General features: G+C 44.6%; 1 protein-coding gene across 1 annotated transcript; it reads right to left on the minus strand.

Annotated features, from left to right (window-relative positions):
- Positions 1-5224: 5224 nt before the first annotated feature.
- LOC140906740 (oxidized low-density lipoprotein receptor 1-like) lies at positions 5225-14162 on the minus strand. Its single transcript, XM_073331329.1, has 4 exons — positions 14034-14162; positions 13498-13611; positions 5455-5597; positions 5225-5363 (listed from the first exon to the last, which is right to left on the minus strand). The coding sequence occupies exons 1-4, from the start codon at positions 14160-14162 to the stop codon at positions 5225-5227; spliced, it is 525 nt and encodes a 174-aa protein (XP_073187430.1).
- Between the last annotated feature and the right edge of the window lie 2120 nt (positions 14163-16282).

Here is a 16282-nt window from a genome sequence, read left to right on the forward strand (position 1 = left end):
GCTCCACTCTGCACTTCCTCACCAGCCGCTGCCAGCTACAAGGGAGCAGCACTGGGGGCAGGCTAAGGCGGCTGCTGCGCCTGCGGAGGGAGGAGGTGCATGGCAGCCCCCCCCCCCCCGGCAGGTGACTCCGAGTGGGGAGGGGCTTATCTTGGCTGGACCTCCTGAGCAATAGCCTCGGGGGGCTTGGGTGAGTGTCAGGCTGGGGGGAGGGGCCCCTCTCTCCCCCAGAGCTTGCTGCTGCCGGCACCAAGAGGGCTGGGGGAGTCCTCCTCTCTGGCCCCCTACCCCGGCCCCAGGGCAGCCTTCCTGCTGCACCCCAAACTCCTCATCCCTGGCTCAGCCCCACACCCTGGTCCCACACCCAACCCCCCTCCCACCCCCGCATCCTTCCTTCATCCCAACCCCCTGTCCCAGCCCAGAGCCCACACCCAGCACCCAAACTCCCTACCGGAGCCTGCACCCCTCCTCTACCCAAACTCTGTCCCAGAGCCTGCACCCCAAACCCCCTTCTGCACCCAAACTCCCTCCCAGAGCCTTGGGGAGGAGGGGGGGACTTGGACCCATTCTGGGCACTACCAAAAATTATACAAACCTGCCGTCCCTGGTGAGTGATGGCTGAGGCGTCAAAGGGTTGCTCAAGAGTAAAAGCTCCCATCCCACCATCTCAGAGAGAAATCTTCACTGAGATCACACTGTCAGGGAAGGCATCTGATGAGCCTTTGTTCTGCCCAAGTGATGCAGAGCAATTTATTTTCTTGTACATTTATTCTTTCAGTCTCTAGTTCCTGGGGTAATTGCTTTAGTTTTTTGAGATGTTATTTTAGCATTGTAAAATACATCTGGTTACTGTCATGACACAGCTAATATGAAAACAATATGGTGATTACATGGATAGGGTAAGAATAAAAGGTGATGGTAGAGTATTGTGAAAATTACATGGTGGTGATATCTAATCTGCTGTGTGAATAGCAGACATGGCTACTCTGTGACAAATGTGGCAATGCCTTATGTGCTGCGTGAATAAATTGATGACTACATCGCTATTTTGTCTTAATGTTGTGACAGCATAGGTACTCTGCGAATAACAATGAGCTGCTGGATTTGAAGTCAAGATTTAGTGGTGACAGAGGCTTTGGATATTATACTTTATATGGCACCCTTTGCTCAGGGCATGTACAAGTGCATGTCATTTTACTGTGAATTTCAGGCCTTGTCTATACTAGGGTTTTAGTCACCAGTATAGTTGCATTGGTGATCTATACTGGTTCAGTATGATTTACATTGGGGAAGCTTACTCCAGTTGAGGGGAAGCTGTCCCAGAGCAAACCTCACTGCACTGATGTCAGTTGTGTCTACACTAGTAATTTGCCACAGGGCAACTACACTAGTGACTAACATCCCAGTGGAGAGAAGGGCTAAGTCTATTTTTCACCATGCCACCCTCATCTCAGAAGTGTCTGCATGGAACAGGGATAAATGTATTAGAATAATCATATGGATTATTTTGCATGCTTTATAGTCTATTTTATAATTAGTGACATATAAATCTTATCTGAAAATATCTGGGGGCTTGTAAGATTTTTTTTTTAATAGGCATCCAAACTTTTACAAAGCTTGAGGCTGCTAGTCTTGAAGTCAGTGGCATTTTTTACTGTTAACTTCAAAAGAAGCAGACTCAGACCCTGAGCAAACAGACTTTTCACATGAGGTTTCCACAGTTTTCTGTTTTCAGTGGAGCTGGGTGTACCATAAAAACATCCTTTGCTGGGATTATGTTTCCTGTGGCATAGTAATCTGATGTGAGGCTTCTTCTGCCTTTCCTGATGAAGTTGTTCCAGTTTGGACAAATAATTAAAGAGTGAATGGAGCAGGTGAACTGGGCCCTGCAGCCATTCTCTTCCTGTCCCATTGATTATTTAATGACAGGTTTCAGAGTAACAGCCGTGTTAGTCTGTATTCACAAAAAGAAAAGGAGTACTTGTGGCACCTTAGAGACTAACCAATTTATTTGAGCATAAGCTTGTGAGCTCTAGCTCACGAAAGCTTATGCTCAAATAAATTGGATAGTCTCTAAGGTGCCACAAGTACTCCTTTTCTTATTGATTATTTAAGTATTTAGACACAGTAAAATAACTTTAAATACCAAGACAGTGACTCTAGTCCATGGGTTAGGACACTCAGCTGGGAGGGGGAGATCTAGGGTCCAGTCCCCCTGCTCCAGTCACTTTTTAGTTATTTATCCAGACTGGAACAACTTCAACAGGAGAGAGTGAGGAAGGTGACTATAAGAATAGCCTTTAACCCCATGATTAGAGCATGTTGTGCTGAGTAGTGGGAGAGCCTGGTGTTAATTCTTTCTCCCTACCAAGTGAGGGAGGGAAATTGAACCTGGTTCTCCCACATTCCAAACAAGTACTCTAACCCCTGGTTAGAGGTAGGCACCACCATCTTCTACTCCATTTGTTTTGCGTGGAGTTAGGCACCTGACTAACTCATTCTCACAAGAAGTAGCTTAGGTGCCTACGCTGACTGCCTCCAGAACAGGGGTTCCTATGCGTGAATCACTATCAGGGCTAAGCACCTCTGTGCAGTCTGGACTCAGGCTCCTATCTCCCTGAGTGGGGTGGGGCTTAAGACACATCCCTGCCTAGTGTCCTGGCTTCTCTGAATCCCATTCTGCTTGTCTCTCTCCATTCCTTGTATAAGGAGCCTAGACACCTAACTCAGTGTGCATGTATATCACAGTGTGTTCCTATGTCTTTTTAGGTGCCCAAAAGTGAGGTGTTTCAATGCTCAGCATCACAACATCTAAGGACCTTTTGTGAATCCAGGTCACAGTCCTTTGGTAGCTGGCTAGGGTCCATCAATACAGTTTGGGTCAATACTTTTATTTCTTAAGATGCAATGAAGTATTTTGCTTTCCCAAAGTGAGATCCTAAGGTGCTGAGTACCCTGATTTTACACTGAAGTGAACAAAGGAGGCCCAAAATGACTGTTAGCATTCTATCTTGCAGGGCTTTTTTCCTCAAACAAAAGAATATTTAAAGGGGAGAAAAAGAACAGCATATCACGCCATAGCAGTGTCCAACCCTGGGTCTGTCACAGATATCATGTACATGAACTGGACTCTTATGTGCCTTCTTTGGCTGACACTACACAGGAAGTGGTAACTGGCTTGTATATGTGCTGTATTTCTCACCAAAGCTCTGCGGGGGTGGACATATGTATCTTTACAAGAGAGAGTTTCAATTTGAATTGCCTGACCACCTTGGAATTCACTTTGCTAAAGCAAAAAGAAAAGGAGTACTCCTTTTCCTTTTGCGAATACAGACTAACACTGCTGCTATTCTGAAACCTTTGCTAAAGTACTGGTTTGTCTTTTGTATTAATTGAGGCGCTCACGGTGCCTGGAAACTCCAGATGCATGAGAGGCTTTGATCAGCTAAAAGTTTACATAATCTTGGAAAATTTACAAAAATATGGATGAAGATTCTTAGCACAGAATGGCAAATTTGATAAGTGTGTATGTGTGTACCCACACACATGCATAAAGAGATGTTAGGATTCTGTCGTCAATTTAAATACAAGGCATTTATTTAACGGAGTGGCAGCAGTGCTATGATTTTTTTCCATTTTTGTAGAGCAGCTCATTTCAGATGCAAAATATTACAGACAGAGTCACTGTTTTCTCTCTTTCTGTCTCTTATACACGCTACAGTTCTGTGTCTGTTTGTTGTTTCCCTTAACGTGGTTTTCCAACTTTTCTCACTGTGGTGGCTGATTGCCAGAAAAAGAGCCAGATCCACTGCCAGTGTAAATGCCCACTAAAGAATTTCTGCCACCTTACCCTGTCATAACTGGTGACAGATGTTCGTGGATGCGGAAAGTGTCTCCAATCCCATTTGCTGAGGGGTGGAGGGTTAGGCGGCAGAACACCGCACGGCACGGTATTGCCGCCCTCACTTCTCTGCTGCTGCGGGCATTGGCGCTGCCATTAGCGTTGGTGCTGCTGCTCTCTGGCGACCTGGCTGGGGAGGCAGCACAGAAGTTCAGGTGGCAATACTGCGACTCCCCCGACAGTAGCCTAGCAACCTTCCCCCCTTCACCCCACAACCTCCCAGTTTGAGCAACTCTGACTTAAAGACTTTACATGTTTATATTTTGCCATTTAAAAATACATATTCATGCTCTGTTCCAACACCATGACATTTAAGATTTCGATATCTGAAACCATGACATTCAAGTTTTTAAAACTTCTGTGACCATGAAATTTGCAAAAATGGACTGTGAATTTGGTAGGGCTCTAATTATAAATATGGTTCCAAGAAGTGTTTAAGTCAATCTCTTTCTGCATTCACAAGAGGCCCTAGAGATGGCACTGGTGTGCGAATGGAATGTGACCCATTAGGTCTAGTGGGCTTGCTGCTTCCCAGCCCATCTAATCTCATCTTGCAGTGAGGTCATAAAGCTGAGCTTTTGATGTCCTTTTGTTTCCTACTATCTAGTAATGTTCCGACATCACTCCAAGCTCCAGCAGCAGGAAGAACCATGCTGGAAGGGAGAGAGACAGACTATATCAAACAGTCATTTAAAATAATGAGAGATAGGCCCAAACTGTAGAAGTAATACCCAGGTCAGAACTTCCCAAACTTTGCAGGGGTTCAGATCTGGTTCAGGTCACTGGTTTGAGCTCATGGCTCTAAAAATGGTAAGAGGAAAGCAGGTAGGAATGACAAGCCAAAGAAACTTTAGGGTGCATCAATACTCTTCTTTTGCTTTAAAATCAGTTCTAGTGATGAAACTCCTCTTTAGTGTGCTCGTGTTTAGCTCCCTGTGATTCTGAACTGAGAGATTCTGCTCTCATTTGCAGAGGTGTAAATCAGGAGTAACTCCATTGGCTTCAAAGGAGTTACTACCATTTTACCCCTGTGTAACTAAGAGCAGAATCTCTCCTTTATTCAGGCTTGTGGGAGAAGTTTGACCAGATAAGGAACATTCCCAAAGATGTAGTGTATCAAATGAGGCTGCTGCTCCACATTCCTAATCCCTCAATATTTGCCCCAATCATTAAAACCAGTTTTGTTTAATAAAATTGTACATAACAATATATGTTGTTTTGTAACATCCCAAGGGACCAGTCTCTTATCAATTCAAAAGTCCTGGGCTATACTTATCTTTGTTCCATTCTGCTTCCTCTTCTTTTCTTGGTGTCTTAATCCAGTCAGGCACTAAATCTTCCTTTCTTCTCATGGATAGTATATCCCAATTGCCAACAATCTCCAGCAAGGACTTTTTCACCTTGAAAATAGGGACAAACCCCATTCCGATAAAATTTATAATTATTTTCTGGGATTTGAAATCTGGAATGCAAAGTCAGATTTCACATTTCATTTAAGGCAGATACCTTTAATCCTATTGCAAACATGAGTTAAAATGCCAAGAGATACTTACAGATGAGAGGATAAAGTGCTGCCATCCTCCCACACCCACTTCTTAATGGCTGTGTTATATGACAGTCCAAACCAGTAATTTTCATGGTAACGAAGACCTTGGCAAACATCAGAAAGTTTAAATAACTCCTGCATTATGAAATCCTGCACAAGAACAAGAGAACTAATGTAAGTACTAAGTTTCTCCTATTTGAATATTTCATTGGAAATGACAGGATAGTCTCATTAGAGTAATTAATGTTAATGCTCTTGCACAGTGATATGTATCATCACTGGAGTTTCATGCAGTTAATGATTTCACAGGCCAAAGATGATCTCACTCAGGTTGGAAAAATTCTTGCCTTCAGGATATGCTAACCAGAAGGAAAATAAAGTCAGCTGAGTCCCTCTGTTTAGTGTCCTGGAATAAAATAGCTAGCTGTCTATCAGCCCCCCATTCCTTTTTTCTCTCCCATACCAGAAGCTTAGGTTTATAGTTGGTTCTCTCAAATAAAATTAAAGTGCTTTCAGAGGATATTAGGAGACAATAGACTAGATTCTCAACTGGTGTAAATCAGCATAGCTATATGAGAGAGCAGAGAGCTTGTTTGTGTGCAAAAGTTTAATTAAGTAGCATAGCTTTCTGCTGCCAAACAGCCAAAAGCCTGTATCTCAAACCCCAGCCAGACGGGCTAATATGGTGACATAGGTTTATAGTTGGTTCTCTCAAATAAAATTAAAGTGTTTTCAGAGGCTATTAGGAGATAATTGGCTAGATTCTCAACTGGTGTAAATCAGCATAGCTATATTACCCTCAATAGACTTAGCACCAGTTTATACCAACTGAGGATCAGGCCCAGAACTTTTAACGTTTGAGAGGCTTAGATTATAAATTGCCCAGAGCTGGAACTGTCTCTTTGTTATATGTTTATACAATCACTAGCACAACAGCACTGGGACCATGCTTTATTATTGAAATGCATATTTATTATTCAGTACGTCTGCCAAAATGACATCACAAACTTTATTGTTCATTGTCCATTGTCTCTCAGTAACTCAAGATGAAATTTTGACAAATTACAGGTAAAAATATACCTTTATCTAACTGCCATCCCTGTAAACTCAACCTGGAGCCTGAGGGTCAGATCTTCAGATGGTGTAATTTGGTGTAGCTCTATTGAAGCTAATGGGGCAACATTGATTTACTTTAGCTGAAGATCTGGGGTAAAATTTTCAAAAGCACCTAAATGACTTGGGAGCCAAAGTGCCATTTTGAAACATGTCCCAGGCACTTATGAGGCGAAGACTCAATGAGTTTCAATGAGGCTCAGGCTCCTAAGCACTTAACTTGTTTTTGAAAATGGGACTTTCACTTCCAAATCACATAGGTGCTTTCGAAAATTTCATCTCAAAGTATCACTTTTATCACTAAGCTAAGCAGCTCTGACTCTGACTGCACACACAGGGAGCTAATCTGTGAAATAATAAATTGCCATTTTTATGAAGTCATTTTGGAGAGTAGATCTGCACTTTTAAGTTTTCAGATCAGTAACAAAATATAATTGTAGCCATTAGCAAATCGCTTTTTGTCAACAGTCAGCATACATTGTTTTCTTTATTTTCAGCAGGAAATAACTGTAGTAACAATGTGGTAATTTTGTATTAATGGATGACAAAGTTTATTTTTTTAATGGCTATCATTCCATATGAAAATTATATAATTTTAAAATGAAATAGTGAAACTCATCTCTTCCATCCCTTATCTCCCAAGACCTAAGTTCATGCTGTTGTATTTGTCCTGAGTCTCAATCATGTTTTCACCATTATTAATTACTATCAAATTAGGGCTGTCAAACGATTAAAAAAATAATCGTGATTAATCATGATTAAAAAAATAAATTGTGATTAATTGCGCAATTAATCACACTGTTAAACAATAATAGAATACCATTTATTTAAATATTTTTGGGTGTTTTCTACATTTTCAAATATATTGATTTCATTTACAACACAGAATACAAAGTGTACAGTGCTCACTTTATATTTATTTTTGATTACAAGTATTTGCACTGTAAAAAAACAAAAGAAATAGTATTTTTCAGTACACCTCATACAAGTACTGTAGTGCGATCTCTTTATCATGAAAGTGCAACTTACAAATATAGAATTATGTACAAAAAACTGCATTCAAAAATAACACAATGTAAAACTTTATATCTTACAAGTCCACTCAGTCCTACTTCTTGTTCAGCCAATCACTCAGGCCTGGTCTACACTAGGACTTTAGGTCGAATTTAGCAGCATTAAATCGATGTAAACCTGCACCCATCCACATGATGAAGCCCTTTATTTCGACTTAAAGGGCTCTTAAAATCGATTTCCTTACTCCACCCCTGACAAGTGGATTAGTGCTTAAATCGGCCTTGCCGGCTCGAATTTGGGGTACTATGGACACAATTCGAAAGTATTGGCCTCCGGGAGCTATCCCAGAGTGCTCCATTGTGACCGCTCTGGACAGCACTCTCAACTCAGATGCACTGGCCAGGTAGACAGGAAAAGAACCGCGAACTTTTAAATCTCATTTCCTGTTTGGCCAGCGTGGCAAGCTGCAGGTGACCATGCAGAGCTCATCAGCAGAGGTGACCATGATGGAGTCCCAGAATCGCAAAAGAGCTCCAGCATGGACCGAATGGGAGGTACGGGATTTGATCACTGTTTGGGGAGAGGAATCCGTGCTATCAGAACTACGTTCCAGTTTTCGAAATGCCAAAACCTTTGTCAAAATCTCCCAGGGCATGAAGGACAGAGGCCATAACAGGGACCCGAAGCAGTGCTGCATGAAACTGAAGGAGCTGAGGCAAGCCTACCAGAAAACCAGAGAGGCGAACGGCCGCTCCGGGTCAGAGCCCCAAACATGCCGCTTCTATGATGAGCTGCATGCCATTTTAGGGGGTTCAGCCACCACTGCCCCAGCCGTGTTGTTTGACTCCTTCAATGGAGGTGGAGGCAATACGGAAGTAGGTTTTGGGGACGAAGAAGATGATGATGATGATGAGGTTGTAGATAGCTCACAGCAAGCAAGCGGAGAAACCAGTTTTCCCGACAGCCAGGAACTGTTTCTCACCCTGGAACTGGAGCCAGTACCCCCCGAACCCACCCAAGGCTGCCTCCTGGACCCAGCAGGCGGAGAAGGGACCTCCGGTGAGTGTACCTTTTAAAATACTATACATGGTTTAAAAGCAAGCATGTGAAAGGATTACTTTGCCCTGGCATTCGCGGTTCTCCTGGATGTACTCCCAAAGCCTTTGCAAAAGGTTTCTGGGGAGGGCAGCCTTATTGCGTCCTTCATGGTAGGACACTTTACCACTCCAGGCCAGTAACACGTACTCGGGAATCATTGTACAACAAAGCATTGCAGTGTATGTTTGCAGGCGTTCAAACAACATCCGTTCTTTATCTCTCTGTGTTATCCTCAGGAGAGTGAGATATAATTCATGGTCACCTGGTTGAAATAGAGTGCTTTTCTTCAGGGGACACTCAGAGGAGCCCATTCCTGCTGGGCTGTTTGCCTGTGGCTGAATAGAAATGTTCCCCGCTGTTAGCCACAGGGAGGGGGGAAGGTTGAGGGGGTAGCCACGTGGTGGGGGGAGGCAAAATGCAACCTTGTAACGAAAGCACATGTGCTATGTATGTAATGTTAACAGCAAGGTTTACCCTGAAAGAGTGTAGCCACTGTTTTATAAAATGTGTCTTTTTAAATACCGCTGTCCCTTTTTTTTTCTCCACCAGCTGCATGTGTTTCAATGATCACAGGATCTTCTCCTTCCCAGAGGCTAGTGAAGCTTAGAAAGAAAAAAAAAAGCACTCGCAATGAAATGTTCTCCGAGCTCCTGCTGTCCTCCCACAGTGACAGAGCACAGACGAATGCGTGGAGGCAAATAATGTCAGAGTGCAGGAAAGCACAAAATGACCGGGAGGAGAGGTGGCGGGCTGAAGAGAGGAAGTGGCGGGCTGAAGACAGGGCTGAAGCTCAAATGTGGCAGCAGCGTAATGAGAGGAGGCAGGATTCAATGCTGAGGCTGCTGGAGGACCAAACCAGTATGCTCCAGTGTATGGCTGAGCTGCAGCAAAGGCAGCTGGAGCACAGACTGCCACTACAGGCCCTGAGTAACCAACCGCCCTCCTCCTCAAGTTCCATAGCCTCCACACCCAGATGCCCAAGAACGCGGTGGGGGGGCCTCCGGCCAACCAGCCACTCCACCACAGAGGATTGCCTCCAAAAAAGAAGGCTGTCATTCAATAAATTTTAAAGTTGTAAACTTTTAAAGTGCTGTGTGGCATTTTCCTTCCCTCCTCCTGGGCTACCTTGGTAGTCATCCCCCTATTTGTGTGATGAATGAATAAAAAGTGCATGAATGTGATGCAACAATGACTTTATTGCCTCTGCAAACGGTGATTGAAGGGAGGAGGGGTGGGTGGTTAGCTTACAGGGAAGTAGAGTGAACCAAGGGGCGGGGGGTTTCATCAAGGAGAAACAAACAGAACTGTCACACCGTAGCCTGGCCAGTCATGAAACTGGTTTTCAAAGCTTCTCTGATGCGTACCGCACCCTCCTGTGCTCTTCTAACCGCCCTGGTGTCTGGCTGCGCGTAACCAGCAGCCAGGCGATTTGCCTCAACCTCCCACCCCGCCATAAACGTCTCCCCCTTACTCTCACAGATATTGTGGAGCGCACAGCAAGCAGTAATAACAGTGGGAATATTGGTTTCGCTGAGGTCTAAGCGAGTCAGTAAACTGCGCCAGCGCGCCTTTAAACGTCCAAATGCACATTCTACCACCATTCTGCACTTGCTTAGCCTGTAGTTGAACAGCTCCTGACTACTGTCCAGGCTGCCTGTGTACGGCTTCATGAGCCATGGCATTAAGGGGTAGGCTGGGTCCCCAAGGATACATATAGGCATTTCAACATCCCCAACAGTTATTTTCTGGTCTGGGAATAAAGTCCCTTCCTGCAGCTTTTGAAACAGACCAGAGTTCCTGAAGATGCGAGCGTCATGTACCTTTCCCGGCCATCCCACGTTGATGTTGGTGAAACGTCCCTTGTGATCCACCAGAGCTTGCAGCACTATTGAAAAGTACCCCTTGCGGTTTATGTACTCGCCGGCTTGGTGCTCCGGTGCCAAGATAGGGATATGGGTTCTGTCTATGGCCCCACCACAGTTAGGGAATCCCATTGCAGCAAAGCCATTCACTATGACCTGCACATTTCCCAGGGTCACTACCCTTGATATCAGCAGATCTTTGATTGCGTGGGCTACTTGCATCACAGCAGCCCCAACAGTAGATTTGCCCACTCCAAATTGATTCCCAACTGACCGGTAGCTGTCTGGCGTTGCAAGCTTCCACAGGGCTATCGCCACTCGCTTCTCAACTGTGAGGGCTGCTCTCATCTTGGTATTCATGCGCCTCAGGCCAGGGGAAAGCAAGTCACAAAGTTCCATGAAAGTGCCCTTACACATGCGAAAGTTTCGCAGCCACTGGGAATCGTCCCAGACCTGCAACACTATGCGGTCCCACCAGTCTGTGCTTGTTTCTCGAGCCCAGAATCGGCGTTCCACAGCATGAACCTGCCCCATTAGCACCATGATGCATGCATTGGCAGGGCCCATGCTTTCAGAGAAATCTGTGTCCATGTCCTGATCACTCACGTGACTGCGCTGATGTCGCCTCCTCGCCCGGTATCGCTTTGCCAGGTTCTGGTGCTGCATATACTGCTGGATAATGCGTGTGGTGTTTAATGTGCTCCTAATTGCCAAAGTGAGCTGAGCGGCCTCCATGCTTGCCTTGGTATGGCGTCCGCACAGAAAAAAGGAGCGGAATGATTGTCTGCCGTTGCTCTGACGGAGGGAGGGGCGACTGACAACACGGCTTACAGGGTTGGCTTCAGGAAGCTAAAATCAACAAAGGGGGTGTCTTTACATCAAGGAGTATTTCAGTGAGGACTTCACGGAGGGTTCCAATAAGAAATGGTGCACCTAAGTTATTGTTCTTATTGGAACAAGGAGGTTAGCCTGGCCTCTGATTGATACATGGCTAGATTTACCTCGCTGCACCTTCTCTGTGAGTGACTGCAGTGTGACCTAGAGGAATGAGTCCCCTAGACAGGGGAGGAGGCAAATGAGTACAAAACAAATCTGGTCTATTTCTTGTTTTGATCCACTCCATCTATCTTTTACATCTTTGGCTGGCAGCAGACGGTGCAGAAGGACTGCATGCCATCCACATCTCATGGCTGCTCGGCAGAATATGGTACAGTACGACTGCTAGCCATCCTCATCTCTTGCCTGCCTGGCAGAAGATGGTATAATACGACTGCTAGCAATCCTCATCTCTTGCCTGCCTGGCAGAAGATGGTACAGTACGACTGTTAGCAATCCGTATCGCCTGCCTGCTCACCATAAGACGGTTCAATAGGACTGACTGCAGGACTAAAGAGAATGACCTGATCAAGTCACTCCAAATTTAGTCCCTGCGCCCATGTCTGCCCAGGCGCTCCCAGCCAACGTGGCCAGGAGCACCTCAGACATGACGATGACGGCTACCAGTCGTATTGTACCGTCTGCTGCCACAAGGCAAGGGATTGCTGCTACTGTGTAGCAATGGCGTACCACGTCTGCCAGCACCCAGGAGACATAGGGTGACGGTTACCTGAGCCTCCATGCTTGCCGTGGTATGGCGTCTGCACAGGTAACTCAGGAAAAAAGGCGCGAAACGATTGTCTGCCCTTGCTTTCACGGAGGGAGGGAGGGAACGGGGGCCTGATGATATGTACCCAGAACCACCCGCGACAATGTTTTAGCCCCATCAGGCATTGGGATCTCAACCCAGAATTCCAATGGGCAGTGGAGACTGCGGGAACTGTGGGATAGCTATCCACAGTGCAATGCTCCGGAAGTCGACTCTAGCCTCGGTACTGTGGAAGCACTCTGCCGAGTTAATGCACTTAATGCACTTAGAGCATTTTTTGTGGGGACGCACACACTCGAATATATAAAACCGATTTCTAAAAAAACGACTGCTATAAATTTGACCTTATTCTGTAGTGTAGACATTCCCTCAGACAAACAAATTTGTTTACATTTTCAGGAGATAATGCTGCCTGCTTCTTGTTTACAATGTTACCCGAAAGTGAGAACAGGCATTCGCATGGCACTTTTGTAGGCGGTGTCGCAAGATATTTATGTGCCAGATGCACTAAAGATTCATATGTCCATTCATACTTCAGCCACCATTCCAGAGGATGTGTGTCCATGCTGATGATGGGTTCTACTTAATAACAATCCAAAGCAGTGTGGACCATCATTTTTACAGAGCAAATATTTGTAATAAAAAAAAATATAAACTGAGCACTGTACACTTCGGATTCTGTGTTGTAATTAAAATCAATATATTTGAAAATGTAGAAAAACATCCAAAATATTTAATAAATTTTACTGTTTAACAGTATGATTAAAATTGTGATTAATTTTTTGGGTTAATGGTGTGAATTAACTGCGATTAATCGACAGCCCTACTATCAATTATTTTTATTGCTCCCAAAAGTGTGCTAAGCAGAAAGCCAGCATGCAGCCTTAATGCTTTTAAGTCCCACATAAGCCCTCACAATAGGTCTTAATTGGGACTCAGGTGGTGCATAGGACATGTCAATTTGACCCCCTACAGGACTCTAATATTCTGTAACAGTGCTGAAAATAGTTCTGTCCATCTGCTCTAGCAGTTACTTGTGTTTTAATGTCAGTTGAGGGGAAACCAGTGGGGTTATTCTCAGTATTGGGCCAATGAAGCAAGCACCACCAGCACTACAGCCTGTTAGGAAGATAATTGAACAGTGAAAAGCATTTCTAATAAATACTGCAGTTACATTGTGTTCTAAATAATGAATAGCTGCAGCTTTCCTTTACCCATATAACAGTGGGTTGTATAGTTTATTCTGCCCTAGGCCATTAAGACATTTTTATCTTGTTGATTTATGTCTACCACTATTAAAAAATAAAGAAATATTTACCAGTTCTTCTTTGCTGTCTGTCTGAAGCAGCTTGGAAGTGAGTGAAGAACAATAATCTTTATTCTTTTGCCAAATTTTAAATTCATTAGAAAAGTGGTAGCAATCCTCTCCGTGCTGTAGCCATTTATCTGGACAAAGGCAGCATTTGGAGCCTTCAAAACAAAACCAAGTTGAGGGTTACACCATATTTATCAGTCATTTGAGGGTGATGCAGTTTAATTTCAGAGTAATTTACCTAGCAAAATATCATTCTATGGCTGGAAACTTTTGCATTTTAAAACTTTTTAGTACCACTCACCCATCATTATTTCTTCGGTCTATTTGTAATAGGACTTATTGCCAAAAATGGCATTAGCTGTTGCATGATTAAGGGCCTTACCCTACTCCTACTGAAGTGTCAATGGCAAAATTATAATTGATTTCACCATGAGCAGAAGCAGGCTCCAAGTGTATAAACATAGTTTTGCATACAATTATGAAACTGCCTTGGGGTGACAGCAGATTCCCCAATATGGTTTAGTACTTCAGTAGCTTGCCAGCTGCTGGACAGCCTCTGAAAGGTTTAAGTTCTGTGCTTGGAGAAGCTCCAGCTGCTGGGTGAGGTTCTCCAGGTTTTCCCTCTGCTGGGTGAGGTTGTCATGCTCTCTGGTTTCCAGGCAGGACATCTGAGAGGCTTCAGATCAGAATAAGGGAACAATACATTGTTTTTACTGGGCCATGGAGGAAATGAAATAATCGACAGAACAATGATCACTCTAACAGCTGTAATGTTTTATGTTATACATCATAGTCCTGCCCTCAGCCACTGCAGGCTGATACCAGTCAGCTCTGTGTTTTTGGGGAATCAGGGTGCAGTATCTAGCCTGTCTGACTAATGAAAGACACCCCCACCCTGCACCAGTCTCTGCTTGAACCAAAACCAATCAGAGAAAAGGCTTGCAGAGAGCAGTGAAGGTCATTGGGAGACACACCTAGACCCCTCCTGACAAGGATGACAAGATTAAGACATCTCCATTAGCATACAGAATGAAGAATAGAGACAACTTCCCTAGCCTCATCTGCATGAAAGATGGGACAGGGATTAGCATAAAGAATGAAGAACAGAGAACTGCACTGAACTCTGGGACCAGAAAAGCAGGGAAGCACTGTATCATGGGAATCTCTGCTCCAGATGTTAATAAACCTATGCCTGCACACACCCAGGTCAGCAATTATCAGACCAATTCTAGTAATAAATCCTTGATTGGTATCCAAAATACTGAAGCAGCTTAGTTGCATTGTGAGCTCCCTGGAAGAAAACACCACCAGCTTGAAAGTGCCAAGAGTGATCAGCTCCTTTTGTCTAGCCTAAAGAAAACCCTTGAGTCATCAATTTACCTATAAACAAATCTAGTGTTCTCCCTTGAACCACTGTATTTTCTCTACAAAAATCCCTACTCACCTTCCAGTCAGCGTTCTGATGCTTAGATCCAAACTATGAATCAGTTCCACTGGGACTCCATCTCCTGAGTGATTGTGCTGGGGGCTCTGCCTGTCTCCAGCACTCAGGACCCTGAGCTACCACCATCACCCAGGAACCCCGACCAGTTCATGCTCCATGGAATGGGTGAGATCCCCCTCTTTCTCTCTCTCTGTTTTCTTTTCTACCTCAGGTATTAATCTTTAATAATGTAACTGTTATGTTGGTTTAGGCTCTCCTTGTGTAGTTATCACTATTATTCAATAAATAACTTTTATGGTTAAGCTGGTTGCTTCTCTCTCTCTCTCTCTGAACTTTACTCTTTTGGGTTTTTAGCTTCCCCCATTTACTCTGCAGCAGCGCTTCTTTTACCTAAGATAAAGATCCCTGTAGTGCCCAAAATACTGTGGGGTTTGCTCATCAAGTGGGTTACTACTGGTACAATTGTGACGTGAAGGTGGGGATAGGGACATATTAAACCTGTGGCACATAAGGGGCAGGGGGCAGCTGAAAGTGCTGCTTAACCCAGCCGATTGAGTACAGGGACATATAAGGGGATCAGCTTGAGAGTGCTGAATGACCTGGTCCACTCAGACTTGTTCTGTTAGTGTGTGTGTGTGTGTTCATCTAGTCCTAGGGCTGGAGGAACCCAATCCTGGGGAGCCTAGTTCCTGCAGGATAGTTCCATTGGGAGGCAACTTGCAGAAGGAAGGAGTAGAGCTCCATACGAACACACAAGTGACACAAGCAGTAAATTAATAGAATTACAGAAACCCCTCCCCCCAGAAGAGTAACCCTAATAAATGAGCATACCCCAGAGTAACGGGCACATCTGGTAACAAGGCTGCTGCAATGTTTTTGGTCTAATTTTGCATCATAGTTGTCTTTAGGCAGGAACAATGGACCATATTCTGATCTCACTTAGACTAATGGGTGATGGGGTGTGTACCCCATGCTGGCACTGAAAGGGTTAAGGGTAGCTGGAGAGCTCAACTAAGGCATCTGGTGGCAACTACAGTATGTGTCAGGCCCAGTTAAGGATGAGTCCCAGCTGGGTCAGAGCTAAATGGAAATATAAAGGAAGGGCTTCAGGACAGTAGGGAGGCAGGAAGCCCAGGGAGACCAGGCCTTGGGATCCTCTTCTAGGAAGGGTACTCTGGTAAAAGGCCAGGAGAGACACAGGGAAGCCACGGTGGTGGAGTGAAGTCCTGTAGTGAGCTATGATAAAAGGGCAGGAGCCAGCCTCCAAGAGAAGGCCCTGGGAGACATTCCTCCTAACAGGAGCTGGAAAGAAGTCGTTGAGCCTGAAAAGGGGCTGTGGAAAAG

The sequence above is a fragment of the Lepidochelys kempii genome, chromosome 1 (genome assembly GCF_965140265.1).
Source record: "Lepidochelys kempii isolate rLepKem1 chromosome 1, rLepKem1.hap2, whole genome shotgun sequence".
Classification (NCBI taxonomy): Eukaryota; Metazoa; Chordata; order Testudines; family Cheloniidae; genus Lepidochelys; species Lepidochelys kempii.

Bases quoted from the DNA above. Each gene is read 5' to 3' on its own strand.
- LOC140906740 (XM_073331329.1), bottom strand. From the start codon at position 14,162: ATGTCCTGCCTGGAAACCAGAGAGCATGACAACCTCACCCAGCAGAGG. The intron at 5,598-13,497 runs GTAAATATTTCT...GTTCTTGTGCAG, and splicing joins CAGACAGCAAAGAAGAACTG to GATTTCATAATGCAGGAGTT. The intron at 5,364-5,454 runs GTAAGTATCTCT...TTTGCATTCCAG, and splicing joins AGCACTTTATCCTCTCATCT to ATTTCAAATCCCAGAAAATA.